This window comes from Oncorhynchus keta, chromosome 16, assembly GCF_023373465.1.
Source record: "Oncorhynchus keta strain PuntledgeMale-10-30-2019 chromosome 16, Oket_V2, whole genome shotgun sequence".
Classification (NCBI taxonomy): domain Eukaryota; kingdom Metazoa; phylum Chordata; class Actinopteri; order Salmoniformes; family Salmonidae; genus Oncorhynchus; species Oncorhynchus keta.
Window position 1 is genome coordinate 18,332,203 of NC_068436.1, and position 22,590 is coordinate 18,354,792.

General features: G+C 45.1%; 1 protein-coding gene across 10 annotated transcripts in view; it reads right to left on the minus strand.

Annotated features, from left to right (window-relative positions):
• Nucleotides 1–300: 300 nt before the first annotated feature.
• LOC118383269 (CD209 antigen-like protein E) overlaps nt 301–22,590 on the minus strand; it is a 139,175-nt gene continuing 116,885 nt past the window's right edge. For 5 of the 10 annotated variants that reach the window (XM_052464932.1, XM_052464934.1, XM_052464931.1 and 2 more), the window contains 4 exons: nt 20,168–20,380; nt 19,898–20,049; nt 19,623–19,723; nt 19,049–19,431 (listed from right to left, as the gene is read on the minus strand). In XM_052464932.1, the coding sequence (XP_052320892.1) occupies nt 19,284–19,431; nt 19,623–19,723; nt 19,898–20,049; nt 20,168–20,380 (614 nt within the window). In that variant the 3' untranslated portion in view covers nt 19,049–19,283. Of the gene's footprint in view, nt 872–1,172; nt 1,277–1,435; nt 1,579–1,699; nt 1,829–5,394; nt 5,497–19,048; nt 19,432–19,622; nt 19,724–19,897; nt 20,050–20,167; nt 20,381–22,590 lie in introns of those variants that run through there. The other 5 variants (XM_052464940.1, XM_052464935.1, XM_052464936.1 and 2 more) reach the window with 4 other exon arrangements.

Below are 22,590 nucleotides of genomic sequence, written 5' to 3' on the forward strand. Positions count from 1 at the left end.
TTTGCTTAGCGCCATTACCTCGGATTAGCATCATCCCACTTCCACAATGTTTTGTGGAACATAACTAGCCTATTGGTAGACAGGAAGCTTCAATCAGGAAATAAGTAGAAATTGTATTAATTTGCTCATACAAACATGTAAACGAGTGTATGTGTGTGTGTGTGTGTGTGTGGTTTGGCATTATAACAGCACAATTATACATTTTCATTGTTAAATGAATTCTGTTGAGTCTACTGTACTAACTTCATGTTGTGTCTGATAATGTGTGAAACATAACTACTGAGACACAGGAAGTCACAATCAGGAAATAAGTAGGACTTTTATTAATATGATACTACAAACAAATAAAACATACGTGTGTGTGGGTTTGAGAGAGAGAGAGAGAGAGAGAGAGAGAGAGAGAGAGAGACAGAGAGAGAGAGAGAGAGAGACAGAGAGACAGAGAGACAGAGAGAGAGAGAGAGAGACAGAGAGAGACAGAGAGAGACAGAGAGAGACAGAGAGAGAAAGAGAGAGAGACAGAGAGACAGAGAGACAGAGAGAGACAGAGAGACAGAGGCAGAGAGAGACACACACAGAGAGAGAGAGAGACAGAGAGAGAGAGACAGAGAGAGAGACAGAGAGACAGAAACAGAGAGAGAGAGAGAGAATGAAGGAGGACGTTCTGTGCACTGAAGGCTGCTGTATGTGTTACAGTATGTTGTCATGGTGATGTTAAACCACTTTCTCACAAATCCAGTGAAGATTCTCCGCACATGACAAGTCATTCCATGCCTTCAGAGGACTTTGATCTGTGCGTATCTCGACACAGTCCTCCTCACCATTTTCTGGTTTGCCACCACCATTATCAGGCTGTGGGTCATACCAGTACCTACATTGTTAAAAACAGTCAGATATCATGGTTAATACCAATACCTACAGCGTTAAAAACAGTCAGATATCATGGTTAATACCAGTACCTACAGGGTTAACAACAGTCAGATATCATGGTTAATACCAGTACCTACATGGTTAACAACAGTCAGATAGCACAGTTTGAACATCACAATCCTAAATATACAGAAATGTTTCATCTTAAAGTTAACTTTGTTGACTGATGCCATCAATGACAGTAACCTCTATAGAAAAAGGTTGAATTGAGCCTTATTGACAGATTAGTTATCATCTCTCACCCTGTGATCAGTGGGGTGCCGTCCACCCATTTCCAGGTCCCCTCCTTAACAGAGTCAGTCAGACCAATCCAGACTCTCTTCTTGAGGTTTAAGAGAAATTGCTGCTGTTGAGAAAGATAAATATATATTCATATGTTTGTTAATATCTAACTCTCTCTCTCTCTCTCTCTCTCTCTCTCTCTCTCTCTCTCTCTCTCTCTCTCTCTCTCTCTCTCTCTCTCTCTCTCTCTCTCTCTCTCTCTCTCTCTCTCTCTCTCTCTCACCTGTTCCTTATCACTGTTTATAATCACCAGGTCTGCTCCTCTCTCCAGACAGTCCTGTCTGCTCTCCTTCCAGGTTTTAGTCTCAGTAGACAGGAAGTACCAACTTGATTCAAACTTCTGCCAGCCTTCAGGACAGGTTTTCTCTACAAGACGATTAACATTAATTTCCTTCAACTTATCACCTTGTACACTTAATGAAAGAACACAAGACTCATGATCAGGTCTGTGTTGTTAATGATCATTTATTATTATAAGTTTACTCACTGAGATTGGTAAGCCTCCCGCTAAGAACATCTCTCTCAGTCTGTAGCTGGTCTCTCTCTTTAGTCAGGTTGTTGTAACTGTTCTGTAGCTGGTCTCTCTCTGCAGATGAGTTCTTTGAGACGTTGCTGTCTGCAACAACAATAAAGAACAAGTTGCTCACTAAAATAGATCACATCAGAAGTACTAAATCTGAGTTATAAGAACTATTTAAACAGTGAAGAAAAATATAAATGTAACATGTAAAGTTTTGGTCCCATGTTTCATGAGATGAATTAAAAGATCCCAGACATGTTCCATACACACAAAAAGCGTATTTCTGTCAAATGTGTTCACATCCCTGTTCGTCAGCATTTATCCTTTGCCAAGATAATCTATCCACCTAACAGGTGTGGCATATCAAGAAGTTGATTAAACAGTATGATCATTACACAGGTGCACCTGGTGCAGCAGAGAATAAAAGGCCACTTTAAAATGTGTAGTTTTGCCACAGATGTCTCAAGTTTTGAGGGATCAGCATCTGGCATGCTAACTGCAGGAATGTCCACCAGAGACGTTGCCAGATAAATTAATGTTCATTTCTGTCACGTTCTGACCTTTATTTTCTGTGTTTTTGTATTTAGTTAGTATGGTCAGGGCGTGAGTTGGGTGGGCAGTCTATGTTTGTTTGTCTAGGTTTTGGGAATTTCTATGTTTCGGCCTAGTATGGTTCTCAATCAGAGGCAGGTGTCATTAGTTGTCTCTGATTGAGAATCATACTTAGGTGGCCTGGGTTTCACTGTGTGTTTGTGGGTGATTTGTTCCTGTCTCTGTGTGTGCACCAGATAGGACTGTTTTTGAGTTTTCACATTTCTTGTTTTGTTAGTTTGTTCATGTGTACCTTAAAGCATTAAAAAGTACCATGGAAAATTACCACGCCGCGTATTGGTCCTCTGATCCGTTTCGCCTCTCCTCTTCGGAAGAAGAGGAGGAAACTCATTACAGAATCACCCACCACAATCGGACCAAGCGGCGTGGTAAAGGACAGCGACGACAGCAGCAGCAGCAGCAACAACAGCGGCCAGCATCAGAGCTGAATCTGGACTACACAACTTGGGAGGAGATAGATAGGTGGGCGGTCGACCCAGGGAGAGTGCCGGAGCCCGCCTGGGATTCGATGGAGCAATGCAAGGAAGGTTACAGGAGAATGAGGTTGGCGAAGCCAGCACGGCAGTGCGACAGGTACGAGAGGCAGCCCCAAATTTTTTTGGGGGCACACGTGTGGTACTAAGCCAGGTAGCAGACCTGAGCTCACTCCTCGTGCTTATGATAAGCAGCGCATTACTGGTCAGGCACCGTGTTATGCGGTTGAGCGCACGGTGTCGCCAGTGCGTGTCCATAGCCCGGTGCGCTATAGGGCAGCCCCGAGAGTGCCATGCGAGTGTGGGCATTGAGCCAGGGCGTATGGTGCCTGCTCAGCGGGTCTGGTCGCCGGTACGCAGTCTTGGTCCAGGTTATCCTGCGCCGGCTCTGCGTGCTGTGTCTCCGGGCGCTGGGAGGGTGCAGTGCGTCCTCTGCCTGCGCTCCGCTCGTACCGGGCAACTGTGGGAGTGGAGCCTAGGGAGAGGTGCGTGTAGTAAGCACTAGATCTCCCGTGCTTACCCACAGCCCGGTTCAACCTGTGCCTGCACTCTGGAGGGTCCGGGCTCGAGTAGTTGTCCAGCCTGGGGAAGTGGTGCCAGGTTGCGCACCAGAGCTCCAGTGCTCCCCACAGCCCGGTCTTTCAGGCTCCTCCTAACACCAAGCCTCCTGAAAGTCTCCCCAGCCTGGTAGTTCCTGTGGCAGCCCCACGCACCAGGCTGTCTCTCAGTCTCCTCCCTGCAGGTGCTCCCGCCTGTCCGGCGCCGCTGCCGGAGCGTCCCGCCTGTCCGGCGCCGCTGCCGGAGCCTCCCGCCTGTCCGGCGCCGCTGCCGGAGCCTCCCGCCTGTCCGGCGCCGCTGCCGGAGCCTCCCGCCTGTCCGGCGCCGCTGCCGGAGCCTCCCGCCTGTCCGGCGCCGCTGCCGGAGCCTCCCGCCTGTCCGGAGCCTCCCGCCTGTCCGGCGCCGCTGCCGGAGCCTCCCGCCTGTCCGGCGCCGCTGCCGGAGCCTCCCGCCTGTCCGGCGCCGCTGCCGGAGCCTCCCGCCTGTCCGGCGCCGCTGCCTCCTGTAGCAGCTCCACGCACCAGGCTGTCTCTCTGTCTCCTCTCTGCAGGTGCTCCCGCCTGTCCGGCGCCGCTGCCGGAGCCTCCCGCCTGTCCGGCGCCGCTGCCGGAGCGTCCCGCCTGTCCGGCGCCACTGCCGGAGCGTCCCGCCTGTCCGGCGCCGCTGCCGGAGCCTCCCGCCTGTCCGGCGCCGCTGCCGGAGCCTCCCGCCTGTCCGGCGCCGCTGCCGGAGCCTCCCGCCTGTCCGGCGCCGCTGCCGGAGCCTCCCGCCTGTCCGGCGCCGCTGCCGGAGCCTCCCGCCTGTCCGGCGCCGCTGCCGGAGCGTCCCGCCTGTCCGGCGCCGCTGCCGGAGCCCCTCAGCCCAGAGGCGCCAGAGCCCCTCAGCCCAGAGGCGCCAGAGCCCCTCAGCCCAGAGGCGCCAGAGCCCCTCAGCCCAGAGGCGCCAGAGCCCCTCAGCCCAGAGGCGCCAGAGCCCCTGCCCCTCTGTCCAGTGGGGTCATTGAGAGGGGTTGCCATGGTGAGAAAGCCACGGAGGCGGAAAATGAGGCGGACTAAAACAATGGTGAAGTGGGGTCCGCGTCCCGCGCCAGAACCGCCACCGCGGACAGACGCCCACCCAGACCCTCCCCTATAGGTCAAGGTTTTGCGGCCGGAGTCCGCACCTTTGGGGGGGGGTACTGTCACGTTCTGACCTTTATTTTCTGTGTTTTTGTATTTAGTTAGTATGGTCAGGGCGTGAGTTGGGTGGGCAGTCTATGTTTGTTTGTCTAGGTTTTGGGAATTTCTATGTTTCGGCCTAGTATGGTTCTCAATCAGAGGCAGGTGTCATTAGTTGTCTCTGATTGAGAATCATACTTAGGTGGCCTGGGTTTCACTGTGTGTTTGTGGGTGATTTGTTCCTGTCTCTGTGTGTGCACCAGATAGGACTGTTTTTGAGTTTTCACATTTCTTGTTTTGTTAGTTTGTTCATGTGTACCTTAAAGCATTAAAAAAGTACCATGGAAAATTACCACGCCGCGTATTGGTCCTCTGATCCGTTTCGCCTCTCCTCTTCGGAAGAAGAGGAGGAAACTCATTACAATTTCTCTACCATAAGCTGCCTCCAATGTTGTTTTAGAGAATTTGGCAGTACGTTCAACTGGCCTCACAACTGCAGACCACGTATAACCACGCAAGCCCATGACCTCCACATCTGGCTTCTTCACCTGTTGGATCATCTGAGGGTGGAAGTGTGCTGAGGAGTATTTCTGTCTGTAATAAATCCCTTTGTGGGGAAAAACTCATTCTGATTGGCTGGGCCTGGTTCTCCAGTAGTTGGAATCTGGCTGCCAAGTGGGTGGACCTATGCCCTCCAAGGCCCACCCACGGCTGAACCTCTGCCAGTCATGTGACATCCATAGATTAGGGCCTAATGAATTCATTTCCATTGACTGACATTAACTGTAACTCAGTGAAATCTTAGAAATGTTTGCATGTTGCGTTTATATTGCTGTTTAGTATAGATCTACTGTAGACTTACAGTAGACAGACAGGCCTATGATCCCAGCCAGTAGGAGAACACACAGCAGCCCCAGACACACTGCAGCAACTCCAGAGGGTCTCTTCCACCACTGAACATGTACTGAATCACAAACGATTAAATATCTTTGGTAATGTTATTTACTGTATCATCCAGGATTGGGACAAATACATCTGTAGTACTACAGGATAATCTCACCTGTTATATGTATTGTGTGTGTCATTTATTTGCGTGTGTGTGTGTGTGTGTGTGTGTGTGTGTGTGTGTGTGTGTGTGTGTGTGTGTGTGTGTGTGTGTGTGTGTGTGTGTGTGTGTGTGTGTGTGTGTGTGTGTGTGTGTGTGTGTGTGTGTGTGTGTGTGTGTGTGTGTGTGTGTGTGTGTGTGTGTGTGAGTGTGTGTGTGTGTGTGTGTGAGTGTGTGTGTGTGTGTGTGTGTGAGTGTGTGTGTGTGTGTGTGTGTGTGTGTGTGTGTGTGTGTGTGTGTGTGTGTGTGTGTGTGTGTGTGTGTGTGTGTGTGTGTGTGTGTGTGTGTGTGTGTGTGTGTGTGTGTGTGTGTGTGAGTGTGTGTGTGTGTGAGTGTGTGTGTGTGTGTGTGTGTGTGTGTGTGTGTGTGTGTGTGTGTGTGTGTGTGTGTGTGTGTGTGTGTGTGTGTGTGTGTGTGTGTGTGTGTGTGTGTGTGTGTGTGTGTGTGTGTGTGTGTGTGTGTGTGTGTGTGTGTGTGTGTGTGTGTGTGTGTGTGTGTGTGTGTGTGTGTGTGTGTGTGTGTGTGTGAGTGTGTGTGTGTGTGTGTGTGTGTGTGTGTGTGTGTGTGTGTGTGTGTGTGTGTGTGTGTGTGTGTGTGTGTGTGTGTGTGTGTGTGTGTGTGTGTGTGTGTGTGTGTGTGTGTGTGTGTGTGTGTGTGTGTGTGTGTGTGTGTGTGTGTGTGTGTGTGTGTGTGTGTGTGTGTGTGTGTGTGTGTGAGTGTGTGTGTGTGTGTGTGTGTGTGTGTGTGTGTGTGTGTGTGTGTGTGTGTGTGTGTGTGAGTGTGTGTGTGTGTGTGTGTGTGTGTGTGTGAGTGTGTGTGTGTGTGTGTGTGTGTGTGTGTGTGTGTGTGTGTGTGTGTGTGTGTGTGTGTGTGTGTGTGTGTGTGTGTGTGTGTGTGTGTGTGTGTGTGTGTGTGTGTGTGTGTGTGTGTGTGTGTGTGTGTGTGTGTGTGTGTGTGTTTACCTGAGTGCTGGTCTCCTGGTCCATTATTAGGAGCAGTGTCTGCTGTCTCTTCTCTCTTGGTGCTGGTCTCACCGTCTCTCAGGGTGTCTGCACTGACGTAGATATCCACAATCCTCTCCTTCATCTCACCTCTGTTAAACTTGACCTTCTTGGTCATATCTGGCTCAGCATAGATGTCCTCATACATCTCCAATAACTTACTGTGTTTTCTGTCCATACTCAGGTTCTGGTCCTATTGTTGACCCTGTGTCTGTTTCTGGGTCTGTTTCTGTCTCCGCTCTGTCTCAGACTAACTGTTTAAGAAGGCATCCCCAGAATAAAAGGAAAATGGCAAAAGAGGAAGATGATAAAATAGTAACATGGTGGTTGACGGTTGGGACATTTTTTTCTTCTTTAAATCTAGACACACAGGATGCCGATAAGTAGTGATTACTTTAATATGTTCATACAAAAAATGTTGTGTGTCGTTTCCTGTTGTGGCAATGGAGTTGCTCAGTTTGTAGCTAATCTCCACATTTTGCCATGCGGCTGAGAAAAAATGTTGCCATTTTAGAGCTCAGCCCTCCCACCCGAATGAAACAGGGCTTAGACTATGATGGGTTAAGTGGTCTTGATAAATGAGGCTTAGGTGCTGTTCCTCTGTTCATTCAGTCCTGTCTACTGTCCCTACAGTTTTTGTCTTGGTCGAGATGTAGTACCAACCTTCAAAATCATCTCTTTCCCTTTGTCGATGGCGTCTCTCTTTAGTCAAGTTGTTGTAGCTTGCCTGTAGCTGGTCTCTCTCCTCAGTCAGGTTGTTGTAACTGGTCTGTAGCTGGTTTGTCTCTTTAGTCAGGGTAATATAACTGGTCTGTAGCTTGTCTCTCTCTTCAGTTACGTTGTTGTAACTGGTCTTTTCCTGGTCTCTCTCTTCAGTCAGGTTGTTATAACTGGTCCGTAGCTGATCTCTCTCGTCAGTCAGGTTGTTATAACTGGTCTGTAGCTGGTCTCTCTGCAGTCAGGTTGTTGTAACTGGTCTGTAGCTGGTCTCTGCAGTCAGGTTGTCTTAGCTAGTCTGTAGTTGGTCTCTCTCTTCAGTCAGGTTGTTATAACTGGTCTGTAGCTGGTCTAACTCTTCAGTCAGGTTGTTGTAACTGGTCTGTAGCTGGTCTCTCAGCAGTCAGGTTGTCTTAGCTAGTCTGTAGTTGGTCTCTTTCCTCAGTAAGGGTGTTGTAACTGTCATGTAACTGGCCTTTCTGCAGATGTGTTGAGGTGCTGGTCTAACCGTCTCTCAGGGTCTCTGCACTGATGTAGATATCCACAATCCTCTCTTCCATCTCACTTCTGTCAAACCTTAATGGTCATATCTGGCTTTGTATAGATGGCCTCCAACATGTTCAACAATGTTCATTGACTAAAGCTACAGTGTCTTAAAGCAGGGTTTCCCAAACTCAGTCCTGGGGCCCCCCTTAGTGAACATTTTGGGTTTTGCCCTAGCACTACACAGCCGATTCAAATAACCAACTCATTATCAAGCTTTGATGTTTTGAGTCACTTGTGTAGTGCTAGGGTAAAACACTCATCGTGCACCCAGAGAAGGGCCCCCAGTACAGAGTGTCTGAATCTGAAGATGACTGCTTTTAAAACTGTTGTAGATGGGGATTTGTGGAACAGAAACATGTCCTGGCTGGTTATACAGTAACATGTCCTGGCTGGTTATACAGTAACATGTCCTGGCTGGTTATACAGTAACATGTCCTGGCTGGTTATACAGTAACATGTCCTGGCTGGTTATACAGTAACATGTCCTGTCTGGTTATACAGTAACATGTCCTGGCTGGTTATACAGTAACATGTCCTGTCTGGTTATACAGTAACATGTCCTGGCTGGTTATACAGTAACATGTCCTGGCTGGTTATACAGTAACATGTCCTGGATGGTTTTACAGTAACATGTCCTGGATGGTTATACAGTAACATGTCCTGGATGGTTTTACAGTAACATGTCCTGGCTGGTTATACAGTAACATGTCCTGGATGGTTATACAGTAACGTGTCCTGGCTGGTTACACAGTAACATGTCCTGGCTGGTTACACAGTAACGTGTCCTGTCTGGTTATACAGTAACATGTCCTGGCTGGTTATACAGTAACATGTCCTGGCTGGTTATACAGTAACATGTCCTGGATGGTTTTACAGTAACATGTCCTGGCTGGTTATACAGTAACATGTCCTGGCTGGTTATACAGTAACATGTCCTGGCTGGTTATACAGTAACATGTCCTGGATGGTTATACAGTAACATGTCCTGGCTGGTTATACAGTAACATGTCCTGGCTGGTTATACAGTAACATGTCCTGGATGGTTTTACAGTAACATGTCCTGGCTGGTTATACAGTAACATGTCCTGGCTGATTACACAGTAACATGTCCTGGCCGGTTATACAGTAACATGTCCTGGCTGGTTACACAGTAACATGTCCTGGCTGGTTATACAGTAACATGTCCTGGCTGGTTATACAGTAACATGTCCTGTCTGGTTATACAGTAACATGTCCTGGCTGGTTATACAGTAACATGTCCTGTCTGGTTATACAATAACATGTCCTGGCTCGTTATACAGTAACATGTCCTGTCTGGTTATACAGTAACATGTCCTGTCTGGTTATACAGTAACATGTCCTGGCTGGTTATACAGTAACATGTCCTGGCTGGTTATACAGTAACATGTCCAAGCTGGTTATACAGTAACATGTCCTGTCTGGTTATACAGTAACATTGTGACAATACAGAGGCGGATGCAAGATGCAAGCAACGAAGGTTTAATGAATATAGTTTACAACAGCAACATGACAGACAGACTGTACTCAGACGGAATCCGACCCAGGGACTAGGGCGCATCTTCCAATGATAGCGTGCTGAGAAATCCAGGGGAGTGTGTCCGGATGGGTAGGAAGGAGCACAGCAGATAATCCACACAAGGGCGGCGAGAGAAGAGCACAGACACACGACACAACCTCAGGGAAGTAACAACGATCTGACAACAAGAAACACTGGTTACAGAACATATAAAGGGAAGATAAGTGGTTCCAGCTGGCGCAGACAATCAGGCCGAGATTGGGAACCACGCCCACACAAACACGGGAGAGAGAGAGAGAGAGAGAGAGAGAGAGAGCGAGAGAGAGAGAGAGAGAGAGAGAGAGAGAGAGAGAGAGAGAGAGAGAAGAGAGAGAGGGAGGCAGCGGATTCATGAACCGTGACAAACATGTCCTGGCTGATTATACAGTAACATGTCCTGTCTGGTTATACAGTAACATGTCCTGGCTGGTTATACAGTAACATGTCCTGTCTGGTTATACAGTAACATGTCCTGTCTGGTTATACAGTAACATGTCCTGTCTGGTTATACAGTAACATGTCCTGGCTGGTTATACAGTAACATGTCCTGGTTGGTTATACAGTAACATGTCCTGGCTGGTTATACAGTAACATGTCCTGGCTGGTTATACAGTAACATGTCCTGGCTGGTTATACAGTAACATGTCCTGGCTGGTTTACAGTAACATGTCCTGTCTGGTTATACATTGTAACATGTCCTGGATGGTTTTTGTTGGGACACTTTCTTCTTTATTTCACCTTGTTATCTGATTCCTGAGTAACTTCCTGTTCTTCTGGGGGAAGTTCCACCCACATACTGTTCCACCCACATACACCAAACACACACACCCTCTTATATGGTCTCTTACTACTCTATATCAATGATTAACATGTTGAATATATACAGTTTAATAATGTCTCTGGATGCTTTAAAAAATAACTAATATCCAGACCTGGGTTTAAAAACGATTTAATATCTGTAAAATACTTTTAGCATTTGGGACTATTCTATTGGTTGCATTAAGCCAGACAAGCTCAACCAAGCACAGCTAAAGTACCTGGGTCATATTCATTAGGCACCAACCAGAAGAAAGCAAACAGAAACAGAGAGTGACTAACTGTACCTGTCCAATATGATAAACATGTTTGTATTTTCAGCTGCAAAACATTTTTGCTATGATGTGTCCTAATCAATACGTTACCCAGGTCTGCTAATACATTTAAGCACCAATCACTGACAGACATGCAGAAAGGAAGCTGTTATTAAAGGAAGTCAGTGGTATGGCTAAATATGAGTTGGCACAGCATCACATGCTGAAATCAACTGAAATTACAATACAATAGGTGTTCCAGCAATAACTTCCTAAACTCTGTGTCCCAAATGGAGCCCTATTTCCTACATAGTGAACGACCCTGGTTAAAGGTAGTGCACTATACAGGGAATATGGTGACATTTGAGATATACCCTTAATGTCATTATTCACATTCCATGTAGGCCTTATGTACTGTATCTGTCCTGAAAACACAGGCCACTTTTTGTCCATGAATATATGATCATTACAAGCACAACAGGACATCTACACAGAAAAAGGCTTCATTTTAAACTTCAAGAACATTATTTATTTAACCATAAATAATATGGGGGTGCAGCAGCATAGCCTAGTGGTTAGAGCGATGAACTAGTAACCGGAAGGTTGTAAATTCAAATCCCCAAGCTGAAAATCTGTTGAATCTGTCGTTCTGTCCCTGAACAAGGCAGAAACCCACTGTTCCTAGGCTGTCATTGAAAATAAGATTTTTTTCTTAACTGACTTGCCTAGTTAAATAAATGTAAATATATATATATAATCTGTTCAGTTTCTGTATTTGTTCAAGTTAACGGACAGTTTTAGGTTTTGTCTATTATCTGCTTGTCAATGGGATGCTGGTCAGAAAAGTACCTTATAAAAGCAGGTATTATACCCAACATAAGTGTTTGTCTCCCCCTACTGGCTGTTTTCTGCAAGCTCAGTTTATTCCTTCTATTACTGTTACCTTGACCCATAGAGATAGATAGAGGACATCTTTGTATCAAGCTCCAGTTGAAATGTCATTCTCAGTTGTCTGATGAGAGATGTAAATAAGAGTTTGTACAGTGTCATTGTAGATCAGAGACCATAAGTCTCAGAGGTGTAAACCTAATAATCTACTGTTAATCATGTTTTATGTTTTTGTCCATTTAGAAGTTATTTCCAAGTTTATATCATGTTGAACAGTATGGAATTATTGTTCAAAATTCATTAGGGGGACTGATGGGTTCTAAACTTGAATGATGAAATATCCTTGTGGTACTGAGGAGAGAGGGGAATGCAGAACGTTTACATTCTGTCAGAACATGTTATTGATTGACATCAGGTATCCTATGGAAAGGAGAAGGTCCACAGTCTGGTTTGAGTTACTGGGTTGTAATTTGAAATACTTGCTAAACCAGACGTTAATGGTTATCTGTAGGAGGAATGTATATGGTGTGGTCGATGGAGGTTGAATATGGACCAGGGGCTTGGAATGTTACTAAGGGAAAGGCAATTACATGGTTGCAGTCACAGATAAGGGTGGAGAGCTGTGGATTAGTGAGGAATGGAGGATGAGGTCAGCTCAGGTCACATTAAGGGAGAAGGAACAGTTTATTAGCCAAATCAATTAATTTCCTGCTTTGCAATAAAGATTAAATGTTTAGAGGGAAGGAGGAGACCACCTAAACTGAGGTATATACAGTTGAAGTTGGAAGTTTACATACACCTGAGCCAAATACATTTAAACTCTGTTTTTCACAATTCCTGACATTTAATCCTAGTAAAAATTCCCTTTCTTAGGTCAGTTAGGATGACCACTTTATTTTAAGAATGTGAAATGTTAGAATAATAGTAGAGAGAATGATGTATTTCAGCTTTGATTTCTTTCATCACATTCCCAGTGGGTCAGAAGTTTACATACACTCAATTAGTATTTGGTAGCATTGCCTTTAATTGTTTAACATGGGTCAAACGTTTTGGGTAGCCTTCCACAAGCTTCCCACAGTATGTTGGGTGAATTGTGTCCCATTCCTCCTGACAGTGCTGGTGTAACTGAGTCAGGTATGTAGGCCTCCTTGCTCGCACATGCTTTTTCAGTACTGCCCACAAATGTTCTATAGGATTGAGGTCAGGGCTTTGTGATGGCCACTCAAATACCTTGACTTTGTTGTCCTTAAGCCATTTTGACTTTGGAATAACGCTTGGAGTCATTGTCCATTTGGAAGACTCATTTGCGAGCAAGCTTTAACTTCCTGACTGATTTTGCTTCAATATATCCACATAATTTTCCTGCCTCATGTTGCCATCTATTTTCTGAAGTGCACCAGTCCCTCCGGCAACAAAGCACCGCCACACCATTATGCTGCCACCCCGTGCTTCATGGTTTGATTGTGTTCCTCGGCTTGCAAGCCTTTCCCTTTTACCTCCAAATATAATGTTTGTCATTATGGCCAAACAGTTCTATTTTTGTTTCATCAGACCAGAGGGCATTTCTCCAAAAAGTATGATCCTTTATCCCTATGTGCAGTTGCAAACCGTCTGGTTTATTTATGGTGGTTTTGGAGCAGTGGCTTCTTCCTTGCTGAGCGGCCTTTCAGGTTATGTCGATATAGGATTCATTTTTACTGTGGATATACTCGTTTTACTGTGGATAATTTTGTACCTGTTTACTCCAGCATCTTCACAAGGTCCTTTGCTGTTGTTCTGGGATTGATTTGCACTTTCACACCTAAGTACGTTCATCTCTAGGAGACAGAACGCATCTCCTTCCTGAGCAGTATGACGGCTGCATTGTCCCATGGTGTTTATACTTGCGTGCTATTGTTTGTACAGATGAATGTGGTACCTTCAGACATTTGGAAATTGCTCCCAAGGATGAACCAGACTTGTGGAGGTCTACAATGCATTTTCTGAGGTCTTGGCTTATTTCTTTTGATTTTCCCATGATGTCATGCAAAGAGGAACTGAGTTTGAAGGTAGGCTTTGAAATACATCTACAGGTACACCTCAAATTGACTCAAATGATGTCAATTAGCCTATCAGAAAATAAATAATCATGGCCTCTAAACCTTCAAGCTGCATACTGGACCCTATTCCAATTAAACGACTGAAAGAGCTTCTTCCTGTGCTTGGCCCTCCTATGTTGAACATAATAAACAGCTTTCTATCCACCGGATGTGTACCAAACTAAAAGTGGCAGTAATAAATCCTCTCTTGAAAAAAACAAATCTTGACCCAGAAAATATTTTAAAAACTATCGGTCCATATCGAATCTTCCATTCCTCTCAAAAATCCCTTCCTGAAGACAAACAATGTATACGAAATGCTTCAGTCTGGTTTTAGACCCCATCATAGCACTGAGACTGCACTTGTGAAGGTGGTAAATTACCTTTTAATGGCATCAGACCAAGGTTCTGCATCTGTCCTCGTGCTCCTAGACCTTAGTGCTGCGTTTGATACCATCGATCACCACATTCTTTTGGAGAGATTGGAAATCCAAATTGGTCTACACGGACAAGTTCTGGCCTGGTTTAGATCTTATCTGTCGGAAAGATATCAGTTTGTCTCTGTGAATGGTTTGTCCTCTGACAAATCAACTGTAAATTTCGGTGTTCCTCAAGGTTCCGTTTTAGGACCACTATTGTTTTCACTATATATTTTACCTCTTGGGGATGTCGTTCGAAAACATCATGTTAACTTTCACTGCTATGCGGATGACACACAGCTGTACATTTCAATGAAACATGGTGAAGCCCCAAAATTGCCCTAGCTAGAAGCATGTGTTTCAGACATAAGGAAGTGGATGGCTGCAAACTTTCTACTTTTAAACTCGGACAAAACAGAGATGCTTGTTCTAGGTCCCAAGAAACAAAGAGATCTTCTGTTGAATCTGCCAATTAATCTTAATGGTTGTACAGTCGTCTCAAATAAAACTGTGAAGGATCTCGGCGTTACTCTGGACCCTGATCTCTTTTGAAGAACATATCAAGACCATTTCAAGGACAGCTTTTTTTTCCATCTACGTAACATTGCCAAAATCAGAAACTTTCTGTCCAAAAATGATGCAGAAAAATGTATCCATGCTTTTGTCACTTCTAGGTTAGACTCCTGCAATGCTCTACTTTCCGGCTACCCGGAAAAGCACTAAATAAACTTCAGTTAGTGCTAAATACGGCTGCTAGAATCCTGACTAGAACCCAAAAATTTGATCATATTACTCCAGTGCTAGCCTCCCTACACTGGCTTCCTGTCAAAGCAAGGGCTGATTTCAAGGTTTTACTGCTAACCTACTAAGCATTACATGGGCGTGCTCCTACCTATCTCTCTGATTTGGTCCTGCCGTACATACCTACACGTACGCTACGGTCACAAGACGCAGGCCTCCTAATTGTCCCAAGAATTTCTAAGCAAACAGCTGGAGGCAGGGCTTTCTCCTATAGAGAACCATTTTTATGGAACGGTCTGCCTACCCATGTCAGAGACGCTAACTCGGTCTCAACCTTAAAGTCTTTACTGAAGACTCATCTCTTCAGTGGGTCATATGATTGAGTGTAGTCTGGCCCAGGAGTGTGAAGGTGAACGGAAAGGCTCTGGAGCAACGAACCACCCTTACTGTCTCTGCCTGGCCGGTTCCCCTCTTTCCACTGGGATTCTCTGCCTCTAACCCTATTACAGGGGCTGAGTCACTGGCTTACTGGGGCTCTCTCATACCGTCCCTGGGAATGGGTGCGTCACCTGAGTGGGTTGAGTCACTGATGTGATCATCCTGTCTGGGTTGGCGCCCCCCTTGGGTTGTGCCGTGGCGGAGATCTTTGTGGGCTATACTCAGCCTTGTCTCAGGATGGTAAGTTGGTGGTTGAAGATATCCCTCTAGTGGTGTGGGGGCTGTGCTTTGGCAAAGTGGGTGGGGTTATATCCTTCCTGTTTGGCCCTGTCCGGGGGTGTCCTCGGATGGGGCCACAGTGTCTCCTGACCCCTCTTGTCTCAGCCTCCAGTATTTATGCTGCAGTAGTTTATGTGTCGGGGAGCTAGGGTCAGTTTGTTTTATCTGGAGTACTTCTCCTGTCCTATTCGGTGTCCAGTGTGAATTTAAGTGTGCTCTCTCTAATTCTCTCTTTCTTTCTCTCTCTCGGAGGACATGAGCCCTAGGACCATGCCTCAGGACTAACTGACATGATGACTCCTTGCTGTCCCGAGTCCACCTGGCCGTGCTGCTGCTCCAGTTTCAACTGTTCTGCCTTATTATTATTCGACCATGCTGGTAATTTATGAACATTTGAACATCTTGGCCATGTTCTGTTATAATCTCCACCCGGCACAGCCAGAAGAGGACTGGCCACCCCACATAGCATGGTTCCTATCTAGGTTTCTTCCTAGGTTTTGGCCTTTCTAAGGTGTTTTTCCTAGCCACCGTGCTTCTACACCTGCATTGCTTGCTGTTTGGGGTTTTAGGCTGGGTTTCTGTACAGCACTTTGAGATATCAGCTGATGTACGAAGGGCTATATAAATACATTTGATTTGATCTATGTGTCTCTGTCTGTGTGACTGCTGTAGGAGTTAACTCTAGGGAAGTACCAACAAATGACACAGGTAGTTGTGGCTGTGCTAATTCAAGAAATAGAACAAGCTTGTGTTCATATTTTTTTATGCGTGTGAGAGATGGTTATAGTGGTTATTGTTAAACCATTTTCTGCAGAACAATATAAATCATTCCATGTCTCGACATGATCATCTTGTCCAGAGTATTTCTCTACACAGTCCTCCTGCCCAAGGAATGGGACTTGCTATTTGTGATGATGGACAGGACACTATGATACCAGGAAGATATAGATCATAGAGGGGAAGTGGAGAACAAAGACTAGCTGTTAATAAATTGCACATTGTACCAAATGGCAGGTTGGACCTCACTTTATATATGCTGAAAGATAGATTTGTATGTGTTCATCAACAAAGCCCTTTTGGGTAAACTCCCTCTTTACCCCTGCAGTCTGGTCTCGTTCACCACCAGCAGTTACCATACCCGGTCTGCTAGGTGGTAGCTATTTAAAGTCCCCAGGACATTCACAGTATTAGGCAAGACTGCCTTCTCTTCTTGTGCACCAGATTTATGGAATAATCTACAATCCATGCTTCATCTAGATGTGTTAGTGCCACTGAATTCATTTAAAATAGTAATTGGAGACTATGTTTTTTTTGTGGCTTTTTTAGGCTGTTGTTGTATTGTATTGTTGTATGTTTTAATTAAGTAATGTATTGGTTGTTGCTGTTGCCCTGGCCAGGTCTTCCTTGAAAAAGAGACTCTGGGTCTCAATGGGCTTTTCCGGGTTAAAAAAAGGAAAATAAATAAATATACATGTATATATTAAATATCAGATGTAACAGCCCCAGGATAATTCAGGGCTTTTCCAGAATTCCCCCATCCTTTGTCCTTTGTCCAGGACTACAAATATTGGTTATTATAATGTCTTAGCAGATTTAATTAACACTACAAACTGCTCCATGTGGATATTGAGGGTGGGTAGTCTTAAACAGTCAGGATGAGATGGAAACATAATTGGCTGCAGTTCCCTTCTCTCTTAATGCACCTGATTGGTTGAGGAGTTTTGAGTGGCAACTGGTTGAACCACTAAAAGTTCTCTTTGACTTTTTGGGACCCATACTGTGCCTTTGGAAAGTATTCAGACCCCTGACCTTTTCCACATTTTGTTATGTTACAGCCTTATTTTAAAATGGGTTGAATATGATTTTTTCCTCAGCAATCTACAAACAATACCCCAAACTGAAAAAAAAACTAAAATACTAAACAGAAAAACGTTTTCACATAAGCAGTCCCACCCTGTGCTATAACACTCGACATTGAGGTTAGGTGCATCCTGTTTCCATTGATCATCCTTGAGATGTTTCTACTGCTTGATTGGAGTCCACCTGTGGTAAATTCAAATGATTGGACATGATTTGGAAAGGAACACCTCTCAATATAAGGTCCCAAAGTTAACAGTGCATGTCAGAAAAAAATCAAGCCATGAGGTCGAATGAATTGTCAGTTTAGCTCCGAGACAGGATAGAGTCGAGGCACCTGGGAAAGGTAACAAAATAATTCTGCAACATTGAAGGTCCCCAAGAACACACTGGCCTCCATCATTCTAAAATGGAAGACATCTGGAACCACCAAGACTATTCCTAGAGCTTGCTGAGAAAAAAAGCAATCAGTGGAGAAGGGCCTGGGTCAGTGATGTGACCAAGAACCTGATGGTCACTCTGACAGAGCTCTACATTTTCTCTGTGGAGATGGGAGAACCTTCCAGAAGGACATCAATCTCTGTAGCATTCAACCAATCAGGCCTTTATGGTAGAATCGCTAGACGGAAGCCACAATTTAGTAAAAGGCACATGACAGCCCGCTTGGCATTTGCTAAAAGGCTCCTGAATACTCTCAGACCATGAGAAACAAGATTATCTAGTCTGATGAAACCAATATTGAACTCTTTGGCCAGAATGCTAAGCGTCATGTCTGGGAGAAACCTGGCACCATCCGTACGTTTAAGCATGATTGTGGCAGCATCATGCTGTGGGGATTTTTTTCAGCAGCAGAGATTGGGAGACTAGTCAGGATTGAGGCAAATATGAATGGAGCAAAGAGATCCTTGATGAAAACCTGCTACAGAATGCTCAGGACCTCAGACTGGGGTGAAGGTTCACCTTCCAACAGGACAACAATCCTAAGCACACAGCCAAGACAATGCAAAAGTGGCCTCGGGATAAGTATCTGAATGTCCTTGAGTGGCCAGAGCCTGGACATGAACATGATCAAACATCTCTGGAGAGACCTAAAAATAGCCTTGCAGCAACGCCCTCCATCCAACCTGACAGAGCTTGAGAGGATCTGCAAAGAAGAATGTGAGAAACTCCCCAAATACAGGTGTGCCAACCTTTTGGCGTCATACCCAGGAAGACTTGAGGCTGTAATCGCTGCCAAAATGCTTCAACAAAGTACCTTGTAAAGGGTCTGAATATTTATGCCAATGTGATATTTCTTAATCTTAACACTGTTTATGCTTTGCCATTATAGGTTATTGTTTGTAGATTGATGAGGACAATAGTTTAGAACATTTTTGAAAAAGGCTGTAGTGTAACAATGTGGAAAACATCAAGGGTTCTGAATGGTTTCCGAAGGCACTGTATAGAGAATCAACTGTCAAATGTGAGCATTTCATATTGTGCTTATATGTAACTTGACAACAAAGACTGACTGTCAAAGATGATTAAGTAACATCCTTTGATACCCTTTGGTATCTCTACTACACTCATTGGTTGGTGATACAGTCAACTCCTATACAGTGTATGTAATGGTGGTTTGGTACTGTTGAGAATGTCATCACCAGGCCTAAATTGGAGCATGTAAATATCTGCAAGTAAGAAGAATGTATTTGAATGAACAGTACTGCATGCAGTAAACAAAGTCAAATGTACTGACTTCATGTTGTATCTGATGACGTGTCAAACATAACTACTGGGACACAGGAAGCTACAATTTCAGGAAATGAGTAGGACTTTTATTCATATGCTAATACAAACAAATACAATGTGTGTGCGTGCGGGAGGGAGGGAGAGAGGGAGGAAGAAAGAGGGAGAAAGAGGGAGAAAGAGAAAGAGAGAGAGAGAGAGAGAGAGAGAGAGAGAGAGAGAGAGAGAGAGAGAGAGAGAGAGAGAATGAAGGAGGAAGTTCTGTGCACTGTAGGCTGCTGTATGTGTTACAGTATGTTGTCATGGTGATGTTAAAACGCTTTCTCACAAATCCAGTTGAGTTGGCTGTCACATGACAAGTCGTTCCATGCCTTTAGAGGAAGCTGGTCATTACGTATCTCAACACAGTCCTCGTTCTGAGTAGGAACTGCATTATCAGGTTGTGGGTAATACCAGTACCTACAGGGTAAAAACAGTCAGATATCATGGTTAATACCATTATCTACAAGATTAAAAACAGTCAGACAAAATAATATAACGAAATGTTAAATCTTAAAGTTAACTTTGTTGACTGCTGCCATCAATGACAATAACCGGTATATGAAAAGGTTGAATGTAGCCTTATTGACAGATTAGTTATCATCTCTCACCCTGTGATCAGTGGGGTACCGTCCACCCATTTCCAGGTCCCCTCAATATCAGAGTCAGTCAGACCAATCCAGAGTCTCTTGTTGAGGTTGAAGAGAAATGTCTGTTGTTGAGAAACATAAATATATACACACTTATGTTTGATCATATCTACCCCCTGCACACCCATATCCTCCCTCTCTCTCTCTCTCTCTCTCTCTCTCTCTCTCTCTCTCTCTCTCTCTCTCTCTCTCTCTCTCTCTCTCTCTCTCTCTCTCTCTCTCTCTCTCTCTCTCACCTGTTCCTTATCACTGTTTATGATCACCAGGTCTGCTCCTCTCTCCAGACAGTCCTCTCTGCTCTCCTTCCAGGTTTTAGTCTTTTTAGTCTCAGTAGACAGGAAGTACCAACTGGATTCAAACTTCTGCCAGCCTTCAGGGCATGTTCGTTCTACAAATTGAAACATTAATTTCCTTCAACTGATCACCCTGGATACTTAATGAAAGAACACAGACAAATGATCAGGTGTGTGTTGTTACTGATAATTTATGACTGTAGTTTTACTCACTGAGATTGGTCAGCCTCATTTTAAGAAACGCTTTCTCAGTCTGTAGCTGGTCTCTCTCATTCGTCAGGTTGTTGTATCTGGTCTGTAGCTGGTCTCTCTTTTGAGTCAGGTTGTTGTAACTGGCCTGTAGCTGGTCTTTCTCTTTAGTCAGGTTATTGTATTTGGTCTCTAGCTGGTCTCTCTCTGCAGATGAGTTCTTTGAGACGTTTCTGTCTGCAACAACAATAAAGAAGAAACTGCTCACTAAAATAGATCACATCAGAACTACTAAAGCTGAATTATAAGAACTACATATACACTGAACCAAAATATAAACGCTACATGTAAAGTGTTGGTCACATGTACGTTCATACGCTCTAAAATGAAGTGCACAAATGTGTTAACATTCATGTTAGTGAGCATGATCATTATACAGATGTACCTTGTGCTCGGGACAATAAAAAGTCACTTTAAAATTTGCAGTTTTTTTTGTCCCACACAATGCCACAGATGTCTGGGTCTGTTCAAGTTTTGAAGGTGCATGCAACTGGCATGCTAACTGCAGGAATGTCCACCAGAGCTGAATGTTCATTCCTCTAACATAAGCTAACTCTAATGTCGTTTTAGAGAATTTAGCAGCCCAGGATCTCCATATCAGGCTTCTTCACCTGTTGGATCGTCTGAGTGAGGGTGCTGAGGAGTATTTCTGTATGTAATAAAGCCCTTTTGGAATCTGGCTGCCACGTGTATGCGCAGACCAGCTGGCTGGTGTGTTTACGGACATATTCAATCAATCCGTATCCCAGTCTGCTGTCCCCACATGCTTCAAGAGGGCCACCCTTGTCCCTGTTCCCAAGAAGGCTAAGGTAACTGAGCTAAACGACTACCTCCCAGTAGCACTCATTTCCGTCATCATGAAAAGGTTTGAGAGACTAGTCAAGGACCATATCACCTCCACCCTACCTAATATCCCTAGACCCACTCAAATTTGCTTACCGCCCAAATAGGTCCAAAGACGATGCAATCTCAACCACACTGGACACAATAATAATAATAATAATATATGCCATTTAGCACCTAACCCATCTGGACAAGAGGAATACCTATGTGAGAATGAGCTGGACCAACTACCTTTGTGAAACCATCGACTACAGCTCAGCATTTAACACCATAGTACCCTCCAAACTCGTCATCAAGCTCAAGACCCTGGGTCACAACTCCGCCCTGTGCAACTGGGTACTGGACTTCCTGACGGGCCGCCCCCAGGTGGTGAGGGTAGGTAACAACATCTCCACCCCGCTGATCCTCAACACTGGGGCCCCACAAGGGTGCGTTCTGAGCCCTCTCCTGTACTCCCTGTTCACCCACGACTGCGTGGCCATGCACGCCTCCAACTCAACTCAAGTTTGCGGACGACACGACAGTGGTAGGCTTGATTACCAACAACGACGAGACGGCCTACAGGGAGGAGGTGAGGGACCTCGGAGTGTGGTGTCAGGAAAATAACCTCACACTCAACGTCAACAAATCAAAGGAGATGCTTGTGGACTTCAGGAAACAGCAGAGGGAGCACCCCCATATCCACATCGATGGGACAGTAGTGGAGAGGGTAGTAAGTTTTAAGTTCCTCGGCGTACACATCACGGAGAAACTGAATTGGTCCACCCACACAGACAGCGTCGTGAAGAACGCGCAGCAGCGCATCTTCAACCTCAGGAGGCTGAAGAAATTTGGCTTGTCACCAAAAGCACTCACAAACTTCTACAGATGCACAATCAAGAGCATCCTGTTGGGCTGTATCACCGCCTGGTACGGCAACTGCTCCGCCCACAACCGTAAGGCTCTCCAGAGGGTAGTGAGGTCTGCACAACGCATCACCGGGGGCAAACTACCTGCCCTCCAGGACACCTACACCACCCGATGTCACAGGAAGGCCATAAAGATCATCAAGGACAACAACCACCCCTGTTCACACCGCTATCATCCAGAAGGCGAGGTCAGTACAGGTGCATCAAAGCAGGGACCGAGAGACTGAAAAACAGCTTCTATCTCAAGGCCGACTGTTAAACAGCCACCACTAACATTCAGTGGCTGCTGCCAACACACTGACTCAACCCCAGCCACTTTAATAATGGGAATTGATGGAAATTGAAGTAAAATACATCACTAGCCACTTTAAACAATGCTACTTAATATAATGTTTACATACCCTACATTACTCATCGCATATGTATATGCTGTACTCGATACCATCTACTGCATCTTGCCTATGCCGTTCTGTACCATCACTCATTCATATATCTTTATGTACATATTCTTTATCCCTTTACACTTGTGTGTATAAGGTAGTAGTTTTGGAATTGTTAGGTTAGATCACTCGTTGGTTATTACTGCATTGTTGGAACAAGCATTTCGCTACACTCGCAATAACATCTGCTCACCAT